General features: G+C 41.1%; 1 protein-coding gene across 1 annotated transcript in view; it reads left to right on the top strand.

Annotated features, from left to right (window-relative positions):
• Positions 1-3,296: 3,296 nt before the first annotated feature.
• LOC131200662 (disintegrin and metalloproteinase domain-containing protein 9-like) overlaps positions 3,297-13,060 on the top strand; it is a 40,905-nt gene continuing 31,141 nt past the window's right edge. Inside the window, exons 1-5 of the mRNA XM_058187773.1 lie at positions 3,297-3,575; positions 4,577-4,674; positions 7,484-7,560; positions 9,382-9,460; positions 11,989-12,065. Of these exons, the coding sequence (XP_058043756.1) occupies positions 3,503-3,575; positions 4,577-4,674; positions 7,484-7,560; positions 9,382-9,460; positions 11,989-12,065 (404 nt within the window). The 5' untranslated portion in view covers positions 3,297-3,502. The remainder of the gene's footprint in view (positions 3,576-4,576; positions 4,675-7,483; positions 7,561-9,381; positions 9,461-11,988; positions 12,066-13,060) is intronic.

Raw genomic sequence — 13,060 nt, 5'->3', positions numbered from 1 at the left:
ACTGGAAATGAGAGTCATTGGAGCTCTATGAGCTTGCTTGTTTTCTTGCAGACTTTTCATCACCGAACTAGGTAACCTCATCAGTATTCACATAGTTTGGGTAATGAAATGTCTGCAAGAAAACAAGCAAGCTCAGAGAGCACCAAGGACCCTTCCTTTCAACTCTGAACTACATATATTCTCCTTTATTGGAGACACTGGGAAATTTGCTGGGAGAAATTTAAGCAATCTCAACTCTGCTGATGGATGAAACTGAAGAAAATTTAAGAAATTCCATGTTGAAGGTAAAAGAAAAATGAGCAAAAGCTGGACTGCTGTGTATCACTACATAAAACAAACAAAAAAGAGAAAGCATGTCAAAGATAAAACAAAAATACAAATAGGGAGCAAAGTTAAAGTAAGTTTATCCTGCTAGACTCTAAAATTCACAGAGCTGGTAACCATTATGAGAAAACAACTATGACAGATCTAGACAAATACTAACATACAGAGATATCAATCTGTTAACAGAGGAATGATGATCATCAGAAAGATGATAATCTGAACAGGAAAGATGGATATTTTTGGATTGTGATACTGAAGAAAATAGCTGATCATATTTTGGACCACAAAAACAAATACTCCCATATGTGAAGTAAAACCAGGTGGTTCACTGGAAGCACTAGTAATAATGGTAAAACTGAAATGTTGTAAATGGTCAGTTGAAAGCAAGAGTCATTAGAAAAGACCCTGATGGTTAGAAACATTGAATGTATTGAAAAAGAAGACTACAGGTCTCACACTGGCACAGATAACACACACACACACAAATCAAGAAGCAGTTACTGGGGTACAGTCCTAGCAACATGATATCCATTAGAGCTAATTCAGAAACAGCAAAATACATTGCAGGTGATAGATTACTCATGAAGTGCACATCGATTATTATCCACCACTGTTGGAGGAAGTGTTTATTTTGCTTTTGCATATATTACTTTTAGCAAACCCACCTATTATTAGTAAAGCATTAGAGAAGAAAATGTAAATGGTACCTTTAAAAGTGTAGGAAACTTTCAGGTTTCTCTCTCTGGATGAACAATAGCAGAGCTGGACATTTTAATGCAATCCTTTGTGGATTGGAGAAGGCATGTATTTATGGCATGTATATGTGTGTGTATATATATATACAGGAAAGATTGGACTGCCATCAGAAATGGTGTAGCGCAGTGATTCCCAAACTGTGAGCGGGGGGTCCCCCGGGAGCCGCGCCACCGCCACAAGGGAGCCGCGAAGAAGCAGCGTCCGCTCCACACGCAGTGCCGCGAGATCCCAGACGCACAAAGCCGGACACGGCCGCAGCGACCAGGACTCGCACACCGCAACTCGGGACAACTCCAAAAGCCAAGGGACCTCAGCGCGCACACCCACACGCGGGCAGGCCACAGCAGGCAGGAAGACGGCAGACGCCCGACGACGGACCAAAGGAGAAGCGCGAGCTCCGGCCCGCCCGCCGCCTGAACCACAGCGCCCGCCCAGACCCGCCGCCTGGCGAAACGGCGCACCTCCTCCAGTCTGCCCGCGGCGCCACTGGGCTCCCAGACCACCCGACACGCTGCCCAACACGGCCGCGGCCACCACGCTCGACGGCATCGGGAAAGAGGGGCTGCGCAGAAAATAGCAAAACCACCCCGTTAGTTCCTCCCAGGTGAGCCAGGCTGGAGGCGAGAACAGCCACCTCCTCCACAAGGCGGAGACCCGGAGGAACAAGGGGATCGCGAGGCCAAACTCCGAGACCAAGCAGGGACCCCACGCCTGGGAAAGTTCCACAGAGGCCGCTCCCATCAAAGGAGACGGCGCGTCCATCAGCAAAACATGAGTATGCCAAACACTTTGTAGAAACAGACTTTTTGATTAAACTCACATACCTATGTGATATCTTTGAAAAGTTGAATGTGTTGAATCTCTCTTTACAAGGAGGCAATATGCACATTTTAAAGTTAACAGAAAAGATTTCAGCTTTCAGAAAAAAATTCAGAAAAAAAGACAAAAATTAAAAAAAAAATCGGATGTACCTATTAAGGGAGCCGCGGAAAAAATCCGAAGTGTTATGGGAGCCGCAAACCGAAAAAGATTGGGAACCTCTGGTGTAGCGTCTCCTTGGGGAGGGGGGTTGGACTAGACCACCTACAAGGTCTCTTACAACTCTGTTAATCCATTAAAAAAAAAAACACCACCTCAGTAACTTTAAATTGTGTGGACTTCCCTTAAATGGAAGATACTGAAATGGCTGAAATGGAGAAATGCTGATTCTAACCACATTATGGTTAAGCTACTCTTGGAAGAAACGTCCATCTGGGTTCAGTTCCAAGTGGGGAAAAAGACACTGGAAACATGGAGACTGCTTGGAAAGATTGTTTAATGGTGGACAGGACTCACATGGCTTGAGTTCCTGAACAGAAAAGGGGCGAGATACTGAGGGTGCCTTGGTTTTATGCTTTCTCTGAGCTTTGAACTTCCTGGGGCACAGGAAGAGTATCCTGATTGGTTGTCAGATTCCCAGGGGGTGGGGGTCTTAGCTAGCCTTGCTGGCTGATGTAATCTTCCCAGGTGTCATGTGGTGAGTTTCTGTTGCTAGATGGGTCCTATTGTGTGGCAGATGATGGTCCCATTGACAAAGGTGGGGAGAATGAGTTTCTGCCTCTGGCCCATTGACAAAGGTGGGGGGAGGCAGGAAGCTGCATTGTCCTTAAAACATGTTTCTCAATTTTTCATCCAGGGAAATATAATATTCTGCCCTTTTAATATTTCCTAAAATATTTCATTCTTCTAGAAGGGGGATGGGTGCTAACTTCCTACACTACTTAATTTCGCTTGCTTCTGGGTCTGGAATTTGGTCTTTGGCCCTGCCCGCCCTCCCTCCCTCGAAGTTTTCAACCTCTTGGAATCTAAACGCACGTGAGGGACGTGCTCTCTTTATTGGAGTGTAAATGAGATGTATTTATTTATTTTTATATAAGACGCCATCGTGGTGTGTCAGCTAGCCATCATCACCCTCAGAACGTGCCAAAGGTGCTTTTTCAGGAGGCAATTGGACTTGTTTGTTTTTTGTTTTCCTTTGAAGACCTTTCGCTTCTCATCCAATCATAACTTGGATGACTGAGAATCTATACAGACTCACTATCTCATCTCAGAAGCAATCCGGGCTTGAGATCGACTTTAAAAAACAAACAAACACTTGTCTTTAACTTCCTTTTCTGCGAAAACTCCCCCCCCCCCTCCTTTGCCCTTCGCTCGCTGCCGTGCGGCTCTATCAATCGCCGAGCGCGCACGTGGCCAGGGCTTCAAATGCGCTGAAACTAGTTCATCAATCTCAGGACCGGCGCTCCCCCGTCGGTGGGGAGGGGTTTGTGAACTCCTCCCGCTGAGCGCCTAAGGTTTCAAGAGCGGTTGTTTACCAGCAGTCGTCCGATGAACTCCTCCAGGGCTGTCCCCGCCTCGGTCGTCGAAGCTGGCAGAGCGGATCATGTTAGCAGCCTGTTACCTGAACTTCCTCGTCTTGGGACTCAGCGCCGTGGGAAAGCAAGTCGTAGCCCTGGGCAAGTAATGGTCTTGGTTGGCTTTCGGAAGAGCAGCGGAGAGTGGCAGCTAAAAAAAAGAAAGAAAGAAACGGTCAAGCCCGAATTCTTGGGAAATGATCTGGAGGTTCCTTATATGGAAGGAAATGTTGTCAGTGGGTCCGCTTCCCAGCAAAGGCGTTTTCAGTGAAAGAGTTGACTGGCAGTTGATCTTGTTTGTTGAAGGGCAGCTGTGAAGCACATTTCTCGTTTCCCGAGGAACTTTCAGAATCGACACAGCCATATAGACCTAGGCGGAGGGAAAAAGTTTAATAAGGGGTTAAGGGAGGGAGAGCTCTCTGCCTCTTTAAAACACCCATTGCTGTCACGGGTAATGATGCTGACCATGACAGAAAAAGTTGAGCGTGGTGCCCCTGTGAAAAGGCTATTTGTCAAAATGAAATACTGTACTCCGGGTTTGAAAAGAGAGAGAGAAAGAGAGATTGAATTACCCACAGGTTTTCTCAAACTGGATTTATTCATTTGCTCACTTTTTAAACCCATTGTTTTCTCTCCCTCTCAAGTTGTCCGCAATTCTCACCTGTCCAAGAAACTGTCCCTGGTTTTGCTGAATTGGTTTCTTTGAACTTTTCATGCTTAATGCACAGAGTATAGAGGTAAAATAAATGGAAGTGTAGAAAATGGAGTTGACTTTCTAGGCCCAGATCTAGATGCTTCTGCTGTTTAAGCAAGAATTGTCTCCCCCATACTGCAAAGAAATCATTGATATTTCTGGGGAATCGACTGCCTCTTTCCAATTTCAGTCCTACATCAGTTTAGCCACTTTCCACATCTGATCTGCCTTTTAATAAAATTTGTTAGTCTGAGAAAGTGTCACCACCTTATTTCTGATTTGTGGATTCTCTTAGTTATTATAAATACATGGCAAAGTAAAAGTCTGCATTCTTTATAATTGTACTTAATAAAACTAAGAAGTTTTTGGAAAATCTCTCTATACTAACTTTTTAAAAAATTATTTTTAGGCGGACATACTCAACAGATCTCTAGGCATTCCACATATGAGATTATAATTCCTAGAAGATTAACAGACAGAGAGAAGCGCTGGACACATTTTAATGAGGTTTGTTTCTGTTTAAATTATTTTCATTCCTGTGATGCTCCTCAGATAATATGCTACAGTTTTTAACAATGTATATCAGTAGACAAGACATGCATTGTTGGTCAATCTATGTCCTACTAATTAAACAAAATCAGGAAAATAATAGCACTATATTGATTTAGTTGCTATTGCCAGACAATTTAGGGTACTATTATTTTTTTTTATTAATCAAATTTATATACCGCCCTATCTCCCGAAGGACTCAGGGCGGTTCACAGGCAAATAAAAACATATAAATACAGATTAAAATAACAATTAAAAAACTTATTTTACAAGGCCGAATATTTAAAAACAGTATAAATAATAAAACCCATTTAAAACCAATAAATTTAAAATCTAATCCAGTCCTGCACAGATGAATAAGTGTGTTTTAAGCTCGCGACGGAAGGTTCGGAGGTCCGGAAGTTGACGAAGTCCTGGGGGTAGTTCGTTCCAGAGGGTGGGAGCCCCACAGAGAAGGCCCTTCCCCTGGGCGTCGCCAGACGACACTGCCTCGCTGATGGCACCCTGAGGAGTCCCTCTGTGAGAGCGCACGGGTCGGTGAGAGGTATTCGGTAGCAGTAGGCGGTCCCGTAAATAACCCGGCCCTATGCCATGGAGCGCTTTAAAGGTGGTTACCAAGACCTTGAAGCGCACCCGGAAGGCCACAGGTAGCCAGTGCAGTCTGCACAGGATAGGTGTCATACGGGAGCCACGAGGGGCTCCCTCTATCACCCGCGCAGCCGCATTCTGGACTAACTGCAGCCTCCGGATGCCCTTCAAGGGGAGCCCCATGTAGAGAGCGTTGCAATAATCCAGGCGAGACGTCACGAGGGCGTGACTGACCGTGCATAGGGCATCCTGGTCTAGAAAGGGGCGCAACTGGCGCACCAGGCGAACCTGGTAAAACGCTCTCCTGGAGACGGCCGTCAAATGATCTTCCAGAGACAGCCGTTCATCCAGGAGGACGCCCAAGTTGCGCACCCTCTCCATCGGGGCCAATGACTCGCCTCCAACAGTCAGCCGTGGACTCAGCTGACTGTACCGGGATGCCGGCATCCACAGCCACTCTGTCTTGGAGGGATTGAGCTTGAGCCTGTTTCTCCCCATCCAGACCCGTACGGCTTCCAGACACCGGGACAGCACTTCGATAGCTGCAGAGACACTACTAGTATTAATAAGAAAATGTTTTATCACATATTTTATCAGGGTTTTTTTTTATCAACATGGTTGGTAGCCAGACACAGCAATCCTATCTTTAAGTTTATAAAGGCTGGATAGTATAAAACTACCATTAAAAGAAAAGAACCCTTCCTCCCTCCTTCCTCCCTCTCTCCATTCACCCATCCCCCCATCCATCCATTCAACCATCCATCCACCTTTCCGGGACAAATGTCTTCATGGCAGGTCTAGAATGCACATAAATTAATCTCCTTGAGATTAAGAGTTGGAAAACATTGGATCCAGCAGACCCTTTGGACCTCTTTGATGTCAAAGAGACCTAGCCTTGTACCCAAGAGGAAATGGAAGGGATCTGAACAAGCCAAGAGTCCATGGAGCACTTCAACTGCAACATTAACATCATTGTTGCAATTGAATCAAGAACCGTGGTATCACAGTGCTTAGAATGCAATATTTGCATTCAATATTAGGCTAACTCTGCATTCAATTACCAGGAGTTTGATCCTGACTGACTCAAGGTTGACTCAGCCTTCTGAGGTCAGTAAAAGGAGGACAATATGCTGACCCTGTAAACCATTTAGGAAAGGGCTGTAAAATATTATTGTATTGCAAAACATGCTGGGGAAAGGTGGCAGCATATTCTATTTTCCATGTTAATCCATCAAGAAATCCAGTGAATTTAGCTACATTGTCAGAATATAATTTACACTATGTAGATCTACAACCTTGGATTAATGTATGTACATTGCAGATTTATATTGGCGCTTACTAACTATCTACATATGTATATGTAACCGGAATAGGATTTGCACTTTACTTGGCATCTGCCGGGATTCACTGTATAAATGGGACATAGCATCCTGCCTTCAGTGTGACTGTGGGGTCTCACATCAAACTGTAGATCACATTGTGACCAGCTGTAAGCAGAGGGCATATATAGGTTCACTAACTCCCCCCCCTCCGATAAACGGTGTTGCGCTTCAATGGTTAGATGGCCCTAGACATTGGTATCCAAATATAGCTTTTTAAAAAGTTAATATTTTACTGTGTTTTTAGTCTAGGTAAAATATTAATACATGTTGTAAGTCCATGTATGTTCATACCATACATAAATAGCAATAGCACTTATATACCACTTCACAGTGCTTTATAGCCTTTTTAAGCTGTTTACAATCTGGATCCTTTTTACTGACCTCGGAAGGATGGAACCCTGAGTCAACCTTGAGCCAGTGAGAATCGAACTGCCAGCAGTCAGCAGAAGTAGCCTACAGTGCTGCATTCTGATTGCACCACCATGGCTCTTTTAAATTCCCAAATACCTAGATAAATAAATAAATAAATAAATAAACAAAGTATGTATCTATAGGTATGTGTGCACACACACACATTTTGTTTTTAAATGCATCTAAGTTGCAGAAGATACAGTATGACATGCAGTATATTAAATGTCAAGCCGGACTGAGCTGTTTGATTTATTTTCTGGTTAAAAAGTAAGCATAACTGTACCAGCATAAGGTTTTTTTTGTAATCAACAGCACCATTTCAAAGAATTGGTGAAGTACATGTCAAATGGTCTTTACGTATATAAATTTTTCTGATTATATTTCAGGAACACTTAGATGATCAGCTATCTTACTTGATCCAAACTGGAAATGGAACACACATTCTGAAATTAAAGAAAAATAAGTATGTTAGATGCAGTTCTGAATCTTTTTTCTATTTCATTTTAACTTTTTTTTAGGGATATGAGAATTTCACTAAAATAAGCAGTTTGAAAAGTAAAATACAATAGAAGAAACCCTTTAAAGAATGGCATTTGCTAGCATAGAGATCAGATAGAAATATTCTATTGGGAATGAGATATTGAGTTAAAAAAAACCCCAGAATATTCTTTATCTCACAAGAACTGAGAAGTTATGCTAGATTGTGGGCTGAAATAACTTTATTGTAGGTGCCTGAGGAAAGAAAATATGTTGGGTGTGGATCCTATGTTTTATGAGCATATGTTATCAGAATGAAAAGTTTTGTAAAATGCAGATGGCTTTTGCAGATGAGAAACAGATGGGACTTATGGAATCCACAGTCTAGCTGAACTGGATTTAGTTCATTGGAGCATTAGGTCATACAGTGAAAATGATACAAGTCTTCCTTGTCATTTCAGAACATTTAAGGACAAAGCATAACAAACAAAAAATAGGAGGGACAAGTTTTTTTTTTTTTTTTTTGTTTACATTTATACCCCGCCCTTCTCCGAAGACTCAGGGCGGCTTACAGTGTATAAGGCAATAGTCTCATTCTATTTGTATATTTTTACAAAGTCAACTTATTGCCCCCCCAACAATCTGGGTCCTCAGTTAAAGCATTACTTGCTAATAGTATCTTTATAAATACATTGTCAGTTAGGATCTGGTAACTGCAATACAGTAGAGTAGGTACTGCAACAAGCAGTACCCCGTAAGTAATACATGTGAAAAGCAAAGACCAAGAAATCTATATCTAAATCATAAAATCTTACCTTAAATCATAAATATCTATTGGAACATCTCCATCACTCTATTTACATGAGATGCATAACTGGATCAATGGGATGATTAAATGTGACTTAAAACAGCAAAAGGGGTTAATTGAATTGGGTTAGTTTCCTTTCAGTAAGGAAATCTGACATGATTAGTGGCTGACTTGAACAAGCGTGTCACAGGAATAACTTGTGAGAGTAACTCAGGATATATAATATCTTGGCAATACCTACTGGAATGCTGCTTGTTCAAAATACTTGGCATTTTAAGATTATTACACAATAACTATTGTATAATTAATTTTGGCACAAAGATATTGCAGGGCTAATCTAGCACTAAGCTCCAAGGCACAGCATAGTTATTTTTTTTCCACCTTGATTTTCTCTTGAAACATAAATTATGAAAATAGTCATAGAAAAAGATCAAAATGTTAGAAATGCAGGATAATATTGGCAGGCTTTTAAATGATGAATATAGCAGGGTAATTGCACAATAAAAGTTAGAACTAGTGTCTTATTTAGGTAATGAAGGTGTTCCTTCTACTGACTAGGAAAAGTCTTAAGATGATGGAAGGATATCACAGTATAGAATTACATTCTGACCACTGAGATCTTTGCTAAACTACATGGGATGCTTCCATTTCTTGTATTACTAGAATAATAATTATTAACAATTAACTATTAATGATTATGAATCATTATTGTTTTAATTCATTGCTTAATGTTACATTTTAACATTACACTACATGACGGATTAATAGGATATGGCACTACCATTGCTTAAAATGATTAGATTTCCATATTTAAAAATGCTTGAATGTTTACTTAATAATTTTTTAAAAAAAAATCAAATCCAGCTTATATTTCATTAAAATATTGGTATGTGGGTAAATTTTATTATGAACTTTGAAGTGTTTAAAGTGTTGTAGTGTTATCATTCATTGATGAATAGCCTGCAACTTAAAATACTATTGAATTGAAATTTGTTGCAGAAACCTTCTTGGGGAAAAGTTCACAATATATACTTATAACCAAGAGGGCAAGCTGGAGAGCACTCCTGTGGAAACTCAGGTATGTTGTATCTGTGAAGAAGCCAACTTTTTATTCTAGTTTTTATTATTAAAGGTAAAGGTGAAGGTTTCCCCGTCTGGTTGTGTCCAACTCTAAGGGGCAGTGCTCATCTCCATTTCTTAGCCGAGGGAGCCAGTGTTCTCCAAAGACACTTCTGTGGTCATGTGAGCAGCACAAATATACTGTACACCGAGGCGCACAGAACGCTGAAGTGATACCTGTTTATCTATTTGCATTTACATGCTTTCAAACTGCTAGGTTGGCAGGAACTGGAGCAAGTAACAAGAATACTCCCTATCACGCAGCGCTTGGGTCCTGAACCCAGGCTGTCAGCTTTCCAGTTGACAAGCACAGCATTTTTAACTGCTGAGCCATCTATTTTGATAAATGAGACGCACGAACAGTGACAAATGCCCCTTCTTGAGTTCCCGAAGGAAAGGTAAAAAATAAATGAATAAATAAGGCTCTGAGTTGTACAAAACCTTTTCCAATGGCTCTAGTAGCTGGATATGGTGTGAATTGTATTCTAGCATGTGTGAAACACAAGAAAAAGATCATTTCATTGCAGAAAACCACTTTTCTGTGCCAAGGCTATTTTGTCAGATTTGGTTCTTGGAATACACTGTATTTCCTCCTTTGCCATGATGATTAATAGTCTGGGAAGTTAAACAATATATCTTAAGAAACTATATTTTTTTACTAGCAGCATTTTTATCGTACAACTAATGACTGATTTTATAAGATACTTTATTACTCAGTCTGAACTTGCCTGTGAATTTGAGTTGTAGATATTTCTGACTGATGTTCTAGGACTCCCACAGAAAATAGCATCTCCAGAATATTCTTTCAATTGGGCATGGGATGGATAGACATCATGAATCTAAAAAATACTGTACAATTCACTTCCTTTGAGCCCCAGATCAACTCACTGCCATGGGTGCCAAATGAGTAATTAACTTGGTAATTTTTTATCTAAGTTGACCTTTTTGCCAATAACTTTATCTGCTAATAAAAATGTTTTTTGAAAACTTAAAAAGGCTGCCATTCTACGGCATTCGTGGCTTAAAGAGGAGTGGATTTGAAGCTTGAGAAAATTGCTTTCCAAAAAGGAATGCAGGATTAGATCTAGACTTCCAACAAATCTTGCTAAAATGTAGCTTTGCACTGTTTGAGCCAATTAAAACATTATCATTGTCTTGGCTGAATTTTATGCAAAACATAGTATCAAAGACTACATATTTGTATTGAGTTTGGCTGTCCTGGAGCCCCCAAGGCCTGGAGGTTTTGGCTATTAAATTCTTTGATGTACATTTTTCTGCAGAGATAGTTAGCTAACCTAGCTCTTTGATACTGCTTGTCTTCCAATGCAGGAAATGTGTTTTTTTTTAAAAATGGGGGAAGAAACTATATGTAGAAAGCAATTGAAGTTCCCTAAATGGGAAAGTCCTGTGAAAATCAAAATTAGAATGCACATTGTTTTGTATTACATAGAATAGTTCTATGCCTACAGGTTTGCCTAACTAAAATAGCAGCAATTTAGTGTTTGCACATTACACTGGGCAAAAAACAACAAACCACATCACACATCGCAACCACACTATAAAAGCCCTGTCACTATATCCTTTATATAAAAATGATCCAGAGAACTATTATATCTTAATTGTTTCAAACCATAGCAAGAAATGATTTATAATGATCCATACAAAACTTTCATCTCATTTTTCTGTGAAACACAAAGGAAAGAAAATGAGAAACCTCCACGGTAAGCATGTCGTGGAGATTTATCATCTTTCCTTCTACATCTTTCCTTTCGCATGTGTCATTCATAGGAAAATAAAATGGCTGGATGTAAGTACCTGCATGGAATCTCTCTTTTCAAGCAATGCTTGGCAGGAAGAGAAGCAGGAAATAAAAACAACTGTGTAATTGCTCTATTACTGTTGTAGGTCTGTTGGCATTGATCATGTTACAGATAATTTTAAGGTAGCAGGATAAACATTATCTGCATTACAACCCACAGAACTGTATAACACATGTCTTAGAAACTGAGTGAATGCAGATAGTCCTTGGTTTACAACTGTTCATTTAGCAACTGTTACAGTGACCGGGGGGGGGGAGTGGTTTATAAGTAATACTTGCTGTTATAACTATGGCAGCGTGATTAACATCTGGGCATGTGGCAACCAGCATGTATTTACAATGGTTTTGGTGTCCTGGGGTGTGTGTGTCACATGACCACCATTTGTGACCTTCCCAGGTAGGTCCAACAAGCAAAGCGAATGGGGGAAGCAGATTTGCTTAACATTGCACAATTGATTTAACAACTGCAGTGATTTACTTAACAATGGTGGCAAAAAAAGATTGTAGAATCCGACAGGACTCACTTAACGATTTTAAATAACAGAAATTACAGTCCCAATAGTGCTCATAGATTGAACACTACCTGTATGGCATCCTTATTTCCATCAGATAATAAATTGGATCTGCTGTTTGCCTTATGAAAACTGCTGTTAACTATCTGATTTCAGGCCCACTGTTACTACCATGGAAATGTTGAAGGTGTTCCAGATTCTCTGCTTGCCCTCAGTACCTGTGATGGCCTTAGGTATAATCTTTCTTTTCTTTTTGTCAGTACTTGCAGACAAGTAGTTTTCAATGCAACAGAGGAAAGTGAGGCCTGGGGCACTTTCATATTCTGTGCTAATTTGAAGTCAACTCAGCAGTCGAGATTTCCACAAATATAAGTTGTTTTAAAGAGTTTTGCTAAGACATTTCTGACTCAGCTGTGGTATAGCTGAACCTACTGTGTTGTTTTGTATCTTGTTTCATCCAATCTTTGCTTCTGAGCTTTCACTCAAATAAGGGGAGCTTATTTTAATTCCTCTAGTAGTACCCAAAACAAAATGCTTTCTTTGTCTCATTCTTTAACACTGGAATGCAAAATGAATAACTAGATAACTAAGATCCCCACTCTCCTCTATTCTTCCTATTCTTTCATTTAATCATAGAATAAAAGGGTTGGAAAAGCTCAGGATTGTCCCATTCCACAACCATAGCAGATACAACAACATCTTCATTTTGCCATCAGGGACTGTTTGGAGAATAAGGAATTATTCTGATAGTGCAGGGGTGTCAAACTCAAGGCCCGCGGGCTGAATCCAGCCCACGGGGTGCTTAAACCTGGCCCATGGGACTGCCTGGGAAACAGCGAATGGCAGGCCTGCAGTGCCTCTGCCAGAGAAAACAGAACCCAGGAGGGACACATGCGGTCCTTGCGAGCTACATTTTCACTGGCAGAGGGTTGCAGGAGACAGTCGCAGCCAGAAATGGAGCTTAGAGGCCTGTTTTCGCTGGCAGAGCACTCGGGCCACCACAGGTGCCCCCAACATGAATGATGTCAACTGGCCATACCCACCCTGGCCATGCCCACCCCAGCCCCCTGAGGTCAAGTACAACCCTGATGCGGCCCTCCATGAAAATTGAGTTTGACACCCTGTGAAAGTGGATTGTAGCAGTAGCTTAGAGCAGGCTAGCGGTTTTTTCCCCCCCTCCCAGTATTTCAGTTCAGCAATGGTGAAAATAATCATGGATCATCTTCAT

This window comes from Ahaetulla prasina, chromosome 6 (assembly GCF_028640845.1).
Source record: "Ahaetulla prasina isolate Xishuangbanna chromosome 6, ASM2864084v1, whole genome shotgun sequence".
Classification (NCBI taxonomy): domain Eukaryota; kingdom Metazoa; phylum Chordata; class Lepidosauria; order Squamata; family Colubridae; genus Ahaetulla; species Ahaetulla prasina.
The sequence above is the reverse complement of the archived record's forward strand: the minus strand, read 5'-3'. Positions and strand labels throughout refer to the sequence as shown.